This window comes from Doryrhamphus excisus, chromosome 23 (assembly GCF_030265055.1).
Source record: "Doryrhamphus excisus isolate RoL2022-K1 chromosome 23, RoL_Dexc_1.0, whole genome shotgun sequence".
NCBI classification, from domain to species: domain Eukaryota; kingdom Metazoa; phylum Chordata; class Actinopteri; order Syngnathiformes; family Syngnathidae; genus Doryrhamphus; species Doryrhamphus excisus.
This window is the reverse complement of record NC_080488.1, coordinates 11,429,987-11,447,267: the sequence shown is the minus strand read 5'-3', so window position 1 is coordinate 11,447,267 and position 17,281 is coordinate 11,429,987. Positions and strand designations below refer to the sequence as shown.

The window sequence follows — 17,281 nt, the reverse complement described above, 5'->3', positions numbered from 1 at the left end:
CCGAATGAATAAACACACACATTATCTGGATCAAACCTTAAATCCCGTCTGCAAGGCTGGGCCACAGACCACTCTCAAATGCCGGTGTGCTCGTGCACAAAGAGCGGCAATATTCCCACAGGCTCGTCTAAATACCACACAAATCATTTCAGCCTATATTTCCCAAATCTGCCACTTTCCCAAATGTATTTGTGGGTCACTGCAGTAAAGCTATAACAACCCCGATGGCTATGTTGACTCTATGGCAGCTGCTTGCTATTATAACTTGCTAATGCTGATGTCATTGTTATTCTACCTCCCATAGACTTTAGTACACGGATGGTCTCGCACAACAGACAGAGAGACAGAGCGGGTGAGTGGATTCGATTAATAAGAGTGAAAGGAGAGAAAAGAGAGGGAGATTGAATGCAATCAAGAATAAAAATAATATGAAGTCTATAGAGAATGAAAAAGTATATATATAGAGAGAGAGAAGTCAGTGGATTATGTTGAAATTGTGCAGCGTGCTGCAGCCCAGCATCTCATTTGAATATTAAATTTGGCCCTGTGGCAGCCTTCCGAGGGTCAACTATCTTTGTTGCTGTTGCTTTCAACGGAGCGTTGCCTTCCAAAACAAGCGCATCCGATAAGGCCAACTGTGTTTTGTAGCTCCGAGATTTGCTTTGTGTGTAAGCTTGTGCATATGTGTGCATAATTTTTTAACAACTGCCTCTTGTGTTTCATTTCACATTGACCGAGCTTTCGTCATTGCCCCTGGACATTCCTGCATTAATGATGCACGCATGAATTAATCACACAGTTACGGCAAACAGCGGCATACTTTCTGATAATACAAAACAGTGAAACACCATTAGGTCATACTATTTCTATGCCGCAGCCGTTTTTCCATGATAATTAGAGAAAGGGTGTTGTTTTCTTCTACATACATGCATCACTGAGCAGCCACAACAAGAAATATTGCCCGAGACTAGTTCTCGCAAAACTAATGCCAAGAATATATCTGCCAGTGGCAAATCCAGAGGGCCAAGCAAAGAGCATCCGGCAAAGCCCACTGCACACAGGTACATTGAGGACCTGTCAAGTCGGTGTACAGTTTTCACATGACAGGAAAAGGAATTGTCGGGATGCGGTCCGCATTGTGTTTGTGTATTTACTGCTGAATTTGTCTTGGCTAAAGAATGTGCACTGGATGATGTGAGCGTTTCTGACAGAACTGGCAGAATCTTAAAGCTATTCACTCACTACCGTAAAACACTGATATGCCTTTTTAAGCGTAGTGCATTGTGATCCATGTGCAAGTGAGTTTTTGTGAATAATGCATGTACTTTCACTTTAGAGTATGTGTTGGGAATTCCCAAATGACCACGAGCGATGGACATGTGACGTGTTGGATGTAAGACAGTCAAGGAGATCCTTCGCTTTGTGATATGAGTCAAGTTCCAGTGACTGAACATGATAATGTCCGTACAAAAATTGAAAAATTGCAGATTGAATCTTTATAGGAAGGAATGGAAGGACAGCATTATATGTTTGGAGAAAGGTGGTGTCCTTGTTCTTTGCTAACTGACACTAACAGGCCACAAGTCTGCAATGCTTTTCTTATCGATGAAATAAAAAGTCAAAAACCCACACGGCGTTTGACCGTGGAAAAGCATGTCAAGGTGGCAGTAAGTCAATTCCCATTTCTCTCGCTAATGCGCGCCATAGTAACCGAATGGCGCCTAATGTAGTGTGGATTCCTCACGCAGTCGTCGTACTTATTCTTGGCCTAAATTAAGCATTTTCGAGAATACGAATGGCTAAATTAACTAACTAAATGAACTAAAATTAGCTCTGTCAAAGTTAATGCATTCATAATGAGCTAACTTATATGCATTTTTAAGTATTTTCCACATTCATTCATTCATTTTCTCCGCTTATCCTGGAGCCTATCCCAGCTGTCTTCGGGCGAGAGGCGGGGTACACCCTGGACTGGTGGCCAGCCAATCACAGGGCACATATAGACAAACAACCATTCACACTCACATTCATACCTATGGACAATTTGGAGTGGCCAATTAACCTAGCATGTTTTTGGAATGTGGGAGGAAACCGGAGTACCCGGAGAAAACCCACGCATGCACGGGGAGAACATGTAAACTCCACACAGAGATGGCCGAGGGTGGATTTGAACTCGCGTCTCCTGGCCGTGAGGCCTGCGTGGTAACTATAATTAGTTTTTCAACACAATTAAATAATATAAATAAATGTCGTTTATCCTCATTAGGGTCACGGGGTATCCTGGAGCCTATCCCAGTCACATATTGCTGTTATTCAAGTACCATTAAGAAGATTTCAATCCGGACTGACAGCTACTTCATCAGTAGGCGGAGTCAGGCGGTAAGAGATTACTAAAGCACACTGTATGTCTAATGAAGCCCAGAGTCAATAAAAGATGCAGGCTGGAGGCCAGAGCCTGAGTCAGTGGCATCAAACGTGTTACGTCGGCACCGCGTGCTGTGCTTCCACTTTTTGTGACTGACATTCTGCAGCTTTTTGGCCCCTGGACTCAACTCCGCTCCTCCCCCAGGTGGGACGTAGAGTTAGTTAGGGGAGTCTTGTTAAAGGGACGTCAGTTTGACAATGTCAGCATGATCATGGGGAATGTGACACATGTGTCCCTTTAACTATTTGTGATGGCCACTGCTGGCAGCTGGCCTGTCAGCCCCCATTGGGAGCCTGGCAAACTGACAGGGGGAGTGGAGCTCTGCCAGTGTGCTGGGAAATAAATTACATTTTTAGGTGGGTTCCCAGAACAAACACATGCTGGGGGGGATGATGTTCTGAGGAGGACGATAGTGAACCCGTGCCACGCAGGTCAAAAGCTATCTTGATTCTTTAAACACACTGACAGAAAGATGAATAAGCAGAGTGACGACGGTAGACAAGGTGTGTGTGGAAGTTGAAATTGAACCTGTGTGAGCAGTGGAAGGAGGAGAGTGGATGTAACTTTGTATTGAGGTCAGATGCTGTTACATAAATGGCTTGAAAGAGACAGTGAATGTCACTTGGGTGCCATTATCACCCGCAGAACCCACCGGCTATATCTGAAGGAGCACTTTGACCATCAAAATGTGGAAACTAACTATGAAATAGCCTCAAAGTCAACTGTGTGGAAAAGCTGTGTTTGAGGAAAAAGCTATTTCTTCCGTTTTTATTTCACTATTTTACTTTCTTCCATTCTGATCATTTCCTCTCCTCTGCTGTTGCGGAGCATCGCTTAGTTGTTGTGATGATGGTGTGTTTGGTAAAGAGGCTCCTTTGTGAGACCTCCGTGTGTTTGTTTGATGTTCCACACAGTGTGACATAATCTGCAGACGCTCTGCACTGATCCAAGCCCCTCATCTTTTCACGGAGCTTTCTATAGTCCAAAGCATTTCGATTGCTTTTATAATTGAGTTTCGGTGCTGCCTGTGTGATCGCTGCATCGTTTTTTTATTAATACCATTATGAAAGAAAGGAATTATTGCATTATATACACACATATGCGGATGCGCGGTGGTGAGTGGTTAGCGTGCAGGCCTCACAGCTAGAAGACCAGAGTTCAATTCCACCCTCAGCCACCTCTGTGTGGAGTTTGCATGTTCTCCCCGGGGACTCCGGCTTCCTCCCACATTCCAAAAACATGCTAGGTTAATTGTCGCAAAGACAGCTGGGATAGGCTCCAGCACCCCTGCAACCCTCGTGAGGATAAGATAGAAAATGAATGAATGAATACACAAAGATTCCTTGCATTAACGGCAAATCCCCTTCCACCTCCAGCCTTGCTGTACACGTGTCTTCGATAAAGACTCATTAAAAAAATGGCAACCGTCAATAATTGATTAATACGGGTTAATATGTCAACAAACTAATAGTGGTTAATAATTAGATGAGTCACAGTGTTTGATTCAGACTTAATTACGAAGGCAGTGTCTGTTCTGAGGAGCTTTGATGAATAATTAATGAGAAGAAGCATGAATTATTTGTGCTCTCCATAGACCCACCAGACATACACACCCATCCTTGTTTATGGTGAACGTATATTGATTGGTGATAAATGTTTGACTAGGATAATTAAGAGCCATTAGCAGCAACAATTGTTCTGCGGTTTGTAAATGTGTATATGATAGTTCTCTACTTTGTACCGCAACTGAGTTGCTCCTGCTGGCATTGTATGTACAGTATAAATTAAACATGTACTCTTACATGCATAGAATACTATATAAACTACCCTCCAGGAGGTAGAATGAATATTTGCTGTTGACTGAATATGATATCATTTATCGTGTGATTAGTTAATTTATGTATTATTGTGCCAGCCTTTATGCCCACTTGACATTTTTTTTTTCAACGAGAAAACCCATTTGATGATCTTGTGGCACTCCTACTTATACCATAAATTCCAGACTATAAGCCACTACTTTTTTAACATGCTTTGAACCGTGATATGATATGGTTAATTTATGGCTTATGCATATGCTGCTTATGCTTCTCCGAAGTCCAAAACGCTAACCACTACAACACGACAGCTCAACAAAAAAACTAAAATTTGAATGATGATCTTGAAAAATGACCAAGTAAAATGTATTCGTATTGGAATTGGAACCGCCGACATGACCTAATCCCTTCTTCATATAGAATTTGTTCGATATAATTTTCATTAATTTATAAAATTTGACAGTATTAGAGTCCTCTAGATGTGAAGTAACACCCCTATAGTCATCTTTACGCTTGTATTACCTAATATAGTAGACATACTCAGGGAAAATAAACCATTTAAGACAAATTCAACTTGTGCTCGTGTGTTGCAATGAATGTGTTTTGGATGTGGGGAGGACAGGAAGTGACACCGAAGGTGTCCAGGGTTTGTTTTATTCATACCTGCAGTAAACGCCTGTTGTTTCGGTGATCAAGTCTGGTGCTTGTGTGTTTCCACCACAACTCTAGTGAGGAAAAGAGGCATAGAAAATGGCTGTATGGAGGATAATCCACCTCTGATACCAATCACTAATACGTTTTCTTCTTTAAATATGGTCACTCACATGAGTCCAGTGGTGAAAGTGACCATGTTTCTGAATTCACTTGTCAGTCACACTTTGTACAGAGGCACCGTGGGGCATAATCAACGACAGCTAGCATCATTTAGATGCTGTAATAATATGTCAGTCCATGTAATTAATACCCACTGAGCCGAGGGATATGAGAGGGCGGGCTGAATGATGAACTAGTGCAGTGGAGGCACTGCAAAAATATTGAGCCCCTGCTGTTTTACAATGTTGTGAAATGTTGGAACCGCAAAGTAATTGTAAAGTTGCAAATGGGATCTATTCAGATGTTTATTATTTGAAGACACAAATGGATTTGTATTTTATATTTATGCTGCCTTTAGTGTACAGTAGTCACACAACAAAGGCTTCGACATCATAGAGGCTGCATGAATTGAATTAAGTCAACGCGTCAGTAAATTAAATGCCACTTTATAGAATAACGGCAACAGTTAGCATGTGTTTTTATGCCACATTATAGTCAGCACATGCAGTATGTTTCCTATCCTTCAAGAATGATTTCACTTGTTTGCTGTGCTACATCACACATAAATGCACAATAAGGCTCATATGGACATGGATGAGTGAATGGGCATACACAAATGAAATACAGTGTATTAGACATTTCCATGAAAGGGATGGAATGGTCCACCCTTGTGTTAATAGTGTGTCTTGAACCTGCCTAGATGAAGACCTGCCCATAGCAGCTTTATGTATATAGTGGATATAATTACTTGACATTTTTGTTGTACGTCTTATATTTTATCAGTGGTGTGCAGCCCAGTGCCAGCTAAGTCTTCTCTGATGGCTGCGACTTACATTTACAGGTGACATTGTAGTATTCCCAACAGTCTATGTAGTCTTTTGGCTGCACTGTTTCCATTAGTATGTCGCATGTTGGATGTTTATGCCCAAGCAGATTTTAGCCTCTATTTCAATGCAGACCTACCCATCCCATGCATCTATTTTCAGTTGACTTTGGGCGAGAGGCAGGGCGCACCCTGGACTGGTCGCCAGCCAATCACAGGGCACATATAGACAAACAACCATTCACACTCACATTCATACCTATGGACAATTCAGAGTCGCCAATTACATGTATGTTTTATGGGAGGAAACCAGAGTACCCTTTGCGGTCTATAGCGTGTACTTCGTATACCAAACTAAAGCTTCATTCACTTTGTAAAACACAGGTGAATACAGACCATGTAACATGCAGCGTATAACAAGTTTTATTGTGTTTTTATATGTTCTATTGATCGCCGTGCATCTGTAGCGCTCAAGTGTGCATGTAGGGCAGCTGGATGAAAGTTTCCAGGTATAAATGTATTTCTCCTTCATTATTACATCCTTTAAATAGGTTTCCTTTGTGATTATTTTGCACATAGGTGGTTGTTTCAATGGCTGACAGGCTGACAAATGATTTCCAGAATTGCTCTTGTATTGTGTTTGTTGTTTTTCTGTCAACGTGCAAAGACTGAAAGTTGAAGGCAAACGTCAGGGATGTCACCGTTAACCCTGTTCGTTTTTTAAAGCTCGGTCGGTATTCATCACACACATACACACATCTTTATTTCACTGCACGCCGGAAGGGCTGTTTACTGCAATGTAATATACATAATATACATCATATTTTATAATTAGTGCTTCTCCCTTCATCTCATATCTCACCTTTCACGTTCATTTGGGTTGCTTGATAATCCCCAATGGCCCCCTCACTGCAAATAGCTGTAATCAACACAAGGCCCCTCTCCATGGCATCCATCCGATTAGATTGTATTGCAATGCCACGGGGGAACGTTACAACTGATATTCTTTCCACAAGGACATTGAAAAAAGAAATGTGTGGATTGAGGGTGATTTGCCCATAATGCTTAATTGAAGCCATTCCTCATCCCATCTTTTTGTCTCATCACCACCTCTCGCCTCTTTACCTCTCTCTCTTTGTCATTGGCCCCACATCCACACCTTAATCTGAGATGTTTTACCAAGGTCAGTGTGACTCATGCTAATCCGCTTCTCTTTGATCGTAGTTCCAATTTTTAGCCAAATGTCCGTCTCCCTCTTGAGTTGAGATGCATTTCAATTATTTCTGCTGCCAGCCTCTAAACATCAGCATCAGGTCTGCCAGGTCTGCCCAGGGAGACATGGCAACTCTTTTGAAGTCTTGTGATTATCCATGGGCTGTAAGGAGGGGCTGTGAATTCCTTTCACACAGCTTTACCTTCAACTGAAGGAACCCCCCCACCCCCACTTCCCACCCCCTGTATGGGCTAATCTGTGGTGGTTTTGATGATAAACGTGCCAGCAAAGCAGACACACGGGCTCTTTTACAGACACAGACAAATAATCATTGACGGTTATGTATTTATTGTTGATCGGTGTGTGAATTTATCAAAAGCTGCACACAAAGGCATGGGGGGGGGGGGTTATTGTATGCCATGTGGGAAAGGAGACGAATAATATACAGAGGCAGGGAGGAAGGGAGGTACTGAGATATTGAGAGGTAGTCCTGGCTGCCTTGTCATGTCCTTGTGCAGGATTTATGAGCTCTAAAATCAGGGCCAGTTTTAGGCAGAAGTGCAGGGTAGGGGTATATGAGGAAAGTGAAAGCAAACGTATGAAAAGATGGCAATGCAGCGAGGAGAATGTGCAGAAATGTAGACGTGAGCAGGCTCAGGCTGCACAGGGTTCAGATGTCTCCCGACATAATGCCAGGTGACAGGTAAAGAAATGGCAAAGAAAGAAAGAGGGACAAAAGGTCCAAAAAAGGAAAGCAGAACCGAGACATTATTGAAAAGTCAAAGGCCACTGATTTGATACACTTGGGAGTGATAGAAAAAGAAAAGACAACAAAAAAAGGTAGAGAAGAAGACATGTATGGAAGCAGATTGGGTTAGGGTGCCTTTTTTTGGTGGTGGGGGGGGGTGGGTTATTACCAGCAGGAAGGGTGTTTCTGGCGAGTGGGTGGTGTAATATGTCTGTGTCAGAGGGAAGATGAAGAGGCCAGCAGGGAGAGCGCTGCAGTTCACCTCCTGGCCTCTGAGGGAAACACACTGACCCTGGCCCCTCCCGGCCCACCTCATCTCTCCACCTGCACAATTTATAACCCACATGGTCGGTCCAGGGTTGCGGGTTTGAGGACGCGTTTGTGCGCGCACGTGTTGAATGAAATGTTTAGAATGCTATTGTCTGTCAAGGAGAATGAGACCTCAAGGGAAAAGAACAAATGATTTCTATCACCGCTCTGTGGGAAAGTGAGCACCGCATAATCACCACTGACAAGGTTTGAACAGGAAAGATTGATGGAAAGAAAAGTGTCGTGATAATAGGACGTAGACGTAGACGTAAACCATGCATCGTACTATGCCGGGCTTTCACAATGCCGAGGTAATCAGATTGGGTCTTATAATTAAACTCCTTTTTTGTGTGTGTGTGTCTGTGATGACTTGAGCAACACAAGAATAAGACTAAGTTGGCAGGAACTGATGGAATATCTACAGTGGAAAAAACAAGTCCACTGGGACCTTGATTAGCATCATTAAATGTCCCAGAAGGTAACAGAGGAAACGTACGCTTATCCAAATCCCTTTTTCCCGTAAGGAACAATGTAAGCCAAAAACACCAGATATGTTTTTTATAATACTTTTACATGCAGAAAACAATTCAAAATGCAGATAAATGATGAATTAATGGTATAAATTAGCATTAAACATCTTATTTACCTTGATTGAAGACGTGATTGTCACTCACTTCCACTTTTGTTACATTCACACATTTAAAAAACACTCATTACTTATAAGGTACTACTGTATAAATGACAATAACAAATACCTGCAGTGCTGCAGTACCATCTGCCAGGGCTATGAAGCTAAACTTACTGTTTATTCGATGTGTTTGCAGTATAGTTTTATATTTGGTTAGAGCTACAAGTCACTGTCGTCTATGCATTATGCTCCTTGAAGTTGCAGCACCCTCTGTGGAGAATCACCTCAATATGAGCCCAACATTGGGGCTGTTTCTCTGGGTACTGACATGTGTCCCTGGGTCCCTGGTAAGCAACTACAGGCAGACATTTTTTTTACCATTCCATCAATAAGCAGTGTTGAAATAGTGTGAATTTACTGCAGACTTTTATCGCACGTCTGGTGTTGTCTCCAGCAGGAACAGAAGGGTTCATATTTAGTATGATACATTATCATTGTTTTGCCCCCTTAATTCTGTTCTGTTGAATTTACATACGCATAAGTATGATGAAGGGATATTCACAAACACTTACCATAACTTAATGATAAAGCAAATGTATTTTTAAACGGTTCAGCAAAGTGTGGCATGCATTGGAGATGGCGGCGATGAACTCTAAAATATGGCTGATTGTCATTGTTGAGTGAAAGCAATCACGGCGACGGGGCAGAATGAGAGGTGAGGGTTGAGTCGTGGAATATTGCTGAGGAGTTGAGTCAAAGGGCCCATTTTCTGTATGAAGATGAGATGGGGATGAAGGTCGCTCCTCATCCATAACAGATGATTCATAGTCCGCCCTGACCTTTTAATACCTTGACTTGCCTCTCTCGCTGGCTTCATGCTGCAGAGCCTCACTGCAAGGAGAGTTCAAGTGTACGCAGCTCATAGCAACCACACGGTGTTTTTATAGGTGATGTGCAAATACAAGCAGGGGAGATGCACACGTGTGCAGGCTTCGTGGGGGAAACATTTCTAATGTACATTTGCAAGCGTCAAATGTCAAAAGTTCACAGCAGCACGCTGCTTGCATCTAATGTGACAAATAAGCTCTTCCTGCAGTTGTATTGTTCTAATCCCTTTAGTGGTCTCTGGGATGGAAATATAATTGCATTTCTGCTGTGCAGGGCTCTTTGATAAGACAGCCGCTAGCTGAGCTGAATGTCTAACTGAATTGAATGCCGTTCCGAAGTCCTGTCCTCTCTTCACTTCACTCCCCTCGCCTCACTCACTCCTCTCCATCGCTCGCCTTTTTCTTCCTTTTGCTCTCTTATCCGCACTCCTCGCTGCGTCTGTCATCTCCAAAGCTAATTTCCCCTCTCTTTCTCACCCACCCAGGTATTGCAGTGGATAAAAGGGGTGTCGTCTACTTTGTTGATGGCACCACCATTCAGAAGATTAACGAGAGAGGTTTGCTCTCCACTGTGATTGGCTCCAACGGACTGATGTCAACGCAACCCCTAAGCTGTGATGCACGTATGGATATCAGCCAGGTAAGCTGCTAACGGTGGGACATGTACGGAGGAGTATTAGGACCCCTTTCAAATGAAACTACAAGAATAAAGTCATTATATTACCAGAAAATGTTGAGAATGTTAATTTTTGGGGGGTAAAAAAAGCAGGTGAGTTGTCTGGTACACTTCTCCTCCATCTGGTAGTCTGACAAGTCATTGTGTCCCATGTCCGTTGCCATACTATCAGCATTATTCCAGCCGTCTCATCATGAAATAACACCTATATATATATAGTAGTCTACTATAGTAGACGTAATAATAGAAAGTAAGACTCTGTATATGTGTTCCAGTGATAAGGGGACAAAGTGCAAACAGGAAGTGCCATCGGTGCCGCTGTCTGTGTACTAATACACAAACTGAAATCAGCTTTTTGGTTGATAGTCAAAGCTCGGTAACAAATGATATCACACACTGAATACATGCCAAAGCTCATTTGTTTTTTTTTTTTTAAACGACAACTTTATTCTTGTAGGTTATGGCTTTTTATCTTCTATGTTACTTTTTTTTTCCCCTTTTCCGCATGGCTGTCATGTTTAAATTCAACACAACGGTAGTGTTTGATCCTCATGTGTGCTGTTTGAATGAGAAGCAAAGTTAGGACACGCTTTATAGTTTGTGTCAAACAATTAAAGGATTTGAATCAGAAAGACAACAGCTCTTTGCTTTTCATTTCCTGCAGTCAGTGACTGTGTGCCAATTGAAATTGCTCAACCTCCCCCAAAGAAAGTCTGACTTCATTAAGGTGTGTGTGTGTGTGTGTGTGTGTGTGCATGTGTGTGAGTGTGACAGAGTGTCTGGTGAAGACCAAAGGCAACTAATTTGATCAGCCAGCCTTCAGATCACTCTGCTGACTTATATCAGGCCTATTAGAGCAGCAGATGAATTATAGATGAAGTGCAGCCTTGCAATCTTGAACAAACACACACATGCACACACACACACATACACACGTTGCGATGCAAGTGCCCGACTATGTGCATGACTCTGTGTGTGACTATGTCCAGGCCAGGTGAATCTCCAGAGACGTCATTGCATGTCTTTAAAGAGGCCTGTGCAATCCTCTTGTTAGTCATCATCCTCTGCAGCACATCTGACCGTCATCATCCTCCATCTGTGTTTGCTCTGTAAACTGCGCTGACCTCCAACTGGCACCGGTATTGATGAAAACCTCTGTAGTTACATGGCTTGTCAAACACTAGCAGGCTAATTTATGCCAACTAAAAAGTACTTTTCTGGCAGCAACTTTTAGTGCAAAGTTGCACAGACGTATGAAGGAAAACACTGTTTTGGGAATCATAATACAAATCACAGGGGAAGCGAGGCTGTGCTGTGGTTGAAGTGGAATTTTCTTATAATTGCTGTGAATTAATCACCTCAGTCCCTACCGTATTTGTTGAGAAGGTGTATTTTCTTTCACAGTAAGTGTGGGAAGCATGTATTAAATGTTGACTGAAATTACCCCGATACAGATTTTTTTTCCTTGCCAGCAGTGATATTTGTGATCAGGGTTGACAGTGCTACCAGGTGAGCTAGCCATGTTAGGTCAATTGGCGCAATTAGCTGTGAGGTCTGTGCGCTAACCACTCGACCGCCGTGCAGCCCATGATGATTATTATTGTAATAAGAATAATTGAAACCTACAATAAAAGCCTTTGTTCTGTCTGGTGCAGATGTTATTAGTGACACCTAGTGACCAGTATAGAGTACTACATTTCAGTAATGCCTTTTAATGCCTTATACTGTATTTGTGTTTTAATTGATTGACCCATTTTTATGCTTGATAATACTTCAATTAGCCCAGGAATATGTATAAATTGATTAAATATACATATTTTTTGCCTGACGAACCACTATATATGTATTATTCTGTTGTGTATTTATTTTATTCTTATCAAAAAGGGAACCACACACATATAACAGTTTCTGTAACACTCTAAAAGTGCATAGCCTGGCCACCCTGAGGTTTTATTACCTAACGTGGGTCAAACACCACCTCTGTTCTTTGGTCAGTTCTGATCAATTCAACAGAAATCGACTTTTCATTGTGATGCGATGTGAACGCGCCGAGTTTTGTTTGTTCTTCAGACCAGCCCCAGAATGCGGTGGTGTTTGCTTGCCATTACTGCAGAGTTCAGTATCACGGGCAGAGATCTGATGCATGTCCTCTTTTGTCTCAGGACAAGATGAGCCCCGCTTGATTAATTTCTTTACCTATTAAAATGGGATTTCAGACTGAACCTTCTTCTTTTTCATTTGACAGATCCTATAATTGGACATGTCAGTGGCAATTTAACATGATCCATTTATTTACTAATCCATCCCCACAGTCATCAATCACCTCACTCATCCCTCCAACGTACTGCCACAAACAAACCTCACTGTTTGGGTTTGTGTTATTGTGTGTGTGTGCAGAGGATGGTGATGTTGATGGTTCGGAGGTTTGTCTGTCTTTGACCCCCACGGTGTTAGCAAGCGTGGTGCCCATTTCAGAAGGCGGCGATCATGGTTATTGGCTGACATTTGGATCAGTGCTGAAACGAGCCGTTGTGACTGTTGAATAAACAGGGGGAAGGCTCCCTGCCTGATGCTGACCTTTGCATGTGCGGGCAGGGCCAGGGGGGCTAATTGTACGTTATGAAGCAGATATTATTCCTATCACCTATGACTGACGCCTGGAGGTCACCGCCGCAGCGAAGGCTCTCCTGCAAAGATATGCAAACATGGGCTGTGTTTATTGTGTGTGTTTGTGCAGGTACGTCTGGAGTGGCCAACCGACTTGGCCATTAACCCTTTGGACAACTCCCTCTACATCTTGGACAACAACATTGTGTTACAGGTACAGACACACAAGCAGCCGACCCGTTCATTTTGAACATCGCTCTTATTCATCATCCTGCTTTTGGGGGGAGATATTGATGCCGTTTGCTTCAGAACTATTTTTTTTATTCTATTTCTTCTTCACTTTGTGTTATGTTACAAGTATTGTTCACTCATAATGGACTGTAGATGTGTGACATCATGGCAGTTTGCAAGTAATATTTCTTTCAATTCCGAGCGAATGACACAAGTAACTTGACAGAAAGTGAAAAATAGAGCTCCCTGTTTGAAAATCAAACATATATAGCGTCGCTCCAGAAGCCATTGTTTTGTTTTGGTTGTTTCAACCTAATTTCATACTTTTTTTTGTGTGTTTTCCCCCCAAATTTTTTTTTAAATTATGTTTGATAAGTCTGTTAAATGTTTGATAAGTCACAGTCCAGAGACAAATCTTCCTTTGGGCATTTCTGTCTGGAGGTTTTATGCTCTCCCTGTGTGTAGGGGGGGTTTTGTCGGGTACTCCCACATTCTAAAAACATGTATAGGTGTGTTAAGTTGACCATTTATAGTGAAACCTTGGTTATCATTTGTAGTGCATTCCAAAAAGTCAGAAGAAGTGAATGAAAACAAATATTCCCATAAGAAAAAGAATCTACCGTAATTCCAAATAATACATTCTAGATATGCCAATATATTAACAAAAATAAATCATATAGAGAACAATTATACATACTTTTACCCTTCTCACGGCAATAGCTTCCTTGATTTCTTCTCCTTTTGCCAGGATGGAAGTCATAATTGCTGCAGACTTCCTGTACGTCCTGGCGTGATCAATCACTTCTGTACTTTCTTGAACTTAGTAGTGTTTATCACCTTCTTCATCAAAGTGCTGGCACTCGTTACTTAGGTTATTTAGGTTTTTATGTGCCCTGCAAAACCTGATACAATCTAAAAAATACTAGAATGGAATTTCATCAACCAAGGAAAGTCATTGATTTACATTTTATATAAGTGTGTCCTTGTCATGTTCTTTCTAACATGTTCATGTTTTCATATGCCAACCATTATACAAAGATACTCAGTTTGTATGTGCGTCCAACTTCAAGTTATATGGCTTCCTCAAGGCCATGTGGTTGCAACCCAGCATACCACAGTTGTACTTATGTTGGTCTAATGGAAATGTAAAAACTTGTAAAAGTGCTCAATCTCCACATACTGATCTTCTAAAAGGTTTTACTGTTGTGTGAGCATACAGATGTTTTAAATAGATTTTGTGATATAGGAGTACACAAATATTAAAGGTAATGCCAATGTGGATTAGATTATTAATATCACGAGAGATCTCTGCTTCTACTTTGCTTGTTTTACACATGGAAGTGTTTGTTTTTAGGTATCAGAGACCCTTCAGGTACGCATCGTCGCCGGGCGTCCCATCCACTGCCAAGTTCCAGGTATTGACCACCATTTGGTGAGTCGAGCTGCGGTTCGGGCCACTCTGGAAGCCGCGAAAGCCATCGCCGTCTCCCATTTGGGCACCCTGTTCATCGCAGAGACAGACGAGAGGCGCATCAACCGCATTCAGCAGGTGACTTTATCTCTAAAGTACTTAGTCAATCTCAAATGTGGGACACTTTGACGGTTCCTTCATAAAGCATACTCAAATATTTATTTTATAGTCAAGTATTACTCGTACTTAGAAGTCCTGCGGCTCAAAAACTCAGCTTTTTTATTTCATTTCAAAACTTTCTGCTCTAATTCAGCTTTGCTACAACCTACATCCTAACACTTCATAACCAATGGGCACCCGGGGCAACAAAGATAACTCCCACCGGTCTCAATCAATAGACCCTCTGTGGTCGGTGAGGATACAGTCAAGACAGCAACATAAAAGGCTTCAGGTATCTTTGCAGTGGAAAAACAGCTGCCAGGATACATCACACAATAAATATTGCTTTTATTGCATTGCACAACTTTTGAAATGAGATTTTTCATACCACGTTGGTGCCACGTTTACCCTTTGCATTACAACTCAATCTTGCTCATTGAAAATCATCAAAGATATTTAAGACATGCAACATGGGGAAGTACTCCCTCATATGAACCCATCTTATCATGCCGGATTATAAAATTAGATGAAAAATGATGTGCTGCAGTTCTTTCAGACTGCCTCTGATGTGCAGCGCATTAAAAAATGGCAGGCGCGTGTAGAAATAATTTGATCCAGAAAAAGTAAATTGAGTAGAGAAAATTGTGCCGTGACAAACGAGCTGTGCACAGGTAAAATTGACAGTGAACTGACAAATAAAGTGAAACATAAATTAATTGGTACATTTCATTTTAATGGCTGACAAACACCCCCAGTCCTGTATAAAAGCCACAGGTAAATGTGTGTGAGCAATCACAATCAATCAGCTTTATTGGCCACGTTACCACACGAGGAATTTGACTCCAGTCCACATTATTCTCTGTTACAAAGCATCATAATAGTAAATAAATGCACATATTAGGACAAGGAGGAGAATGCTACTATACATATTGACATAGAATGAACATAATTATGGTATTTATAATGTTACAGTACAGTATGTAGTGCAAATAGCAGTGTTTGGTAATGTAAATATGGATACATAATAAAGTAGTACATACATACCGGTCAGTCTGGTTGGGGGGAGGGTTGTGAAGAGTTCAATAGTTTGATTGCCAGGGGCAAAGAAACTGTTTTGTTTCTGGTTGTTTTGGCGAACAGTGTTCTGTATCGCCAGAGGGGGGAAAATTGTTTTGAGGTGTGAGCGTTCCGCAGAGATGTGGCCTGCCCTCTTCTTGGCTCTGGACTGGTACAGTTTGGGGGAGGCAGCCTGGTCCCTCTGCGGACCCGGTTGTCCACTGTAGTGGACTTTTTTCCAGTTTAGTAGCAGAGCCAAACCAAACTGTGATGGGGGTGGAAAGAACAGACTGTTTTATTGTACTGTGGAACTTGTTAGCAGTTCCTTGGGCGGGGTGAACTTCTTAAGCAGTCTCAAGAAGTATATCATGTGCTGTGCTATTTCCTGGATCATGTCTATATGGGAGGGCCTTCTGTGTTGTTGAGGATTGGGGGGGGTGAAGTCTAAAGTGGATTCAGTTCTAGGTTGTTGTGACCACACCAGGATACCAGCTGATCCATCTCAATTTGTCACTGTCATGGATGGATGTGGCCAACGACGTTGTTGTCATTTGCAAATTTCAGCAGTTTATCAGCGGGGTTGCCTCAGGTGCAGTCATTTGTTTAGATGGAAAAAAGCAGAGGGGAGAGGACACAGCCCTGGGGGGCGCCAATGCTGACGGTCCGGGAGATGGATATGGCACTCCCAAGCATCATGTGTTGCCTCCTACCGCAGATGATGGGAAAACCTTTTGGATAGCGGACTGTCGTGACTGTCGTGACAGGCTGTATCCGTGCACCTCGGCCCAAAATACATCAAGCTACCTTTCACTGAACCCGAGGCAGAGGAGCTTGTTTTGTGTGCACGGCATACCTCAATATATGGGATCTACGGGACTCACATTGAAATCAGGCAGCCATCTCCCAACGCCACAGAGTACCTCAACAAAAAGAGTAAACATGCAGTACAAGCTGTGTGTGTCTACAAATACCGATGATAAGTGGCCTGGCAGTACGCATGACGAATTAGTGTTTTAGCCAACTCACAGCTAAACTCTTTTTTTCAAAACTGACGAGATCCCAGCCTTGAAAAAGCAGGTAGTGGAGGAAGGAGACCTCAGTATGCGCCACACCTCAAGAGCAGTACTTTGTGTTTGTGTTGGTCCCACAGAGTCATTGAGTGTACTTTTGGTCAGGTGAAAGCCAGATTTGCAGTCCTGAAAAGGGCTACGTACATAAATTTAAATGATCAGCCGTTTGTTATTTATGCTTGCTTTGTTCTCCAACTACTGTGAGGCCAGTAACGAGACGGATAAACACTGAGCGGCATACAAATTGACCAGGAAGTACAGCCTGACTGCAATGAATCAGAGAAAAGAGAGTCAGAAGAGTGGTCACAAAGTTCCTTGACCCTTGAATGAACGTTTTTAGGGTTTACTACTACTACTTTACTGTAGTTGCTACTTTGGCGTATATCTTCTGTATTTTTGTTTCGTTACTGT

The 17,281-nt window shown here is 42.2% G+C and overlaps 1 protein-coding gene across 6 annotated transcripts in view; it reads left to right on the top strand.

The window, feature by feature from the left end:
- tenm1 (teneurin transmembrane protein 1) overlaps positions 1-17,281 on the top strand; it is a 165,114-nt gene that overhangs the window by 123,353 nt on the left and 24,480 nt on the right. For all 6 annotated transcript variants that reach the window (XM_058063859.1, XM_058063856.1, XM_058063855.1 and 3 more), the window contains 3 exons: positions 10,146-10,300; positions 13,074-13,157; positions 14,529-14,723. In XM_058063859.1, the coding sequence (XP_057919842.1) occupies positions 10,146-10,300; positions 13,074-13,157; positions 14,529-14,723 (434 nt within the window). The remainder of the gene's footprint in view (positions 1-10,145; positions 10,301-13,073; positions 13,158-14,528; positions 14,724-17,281) is intronic.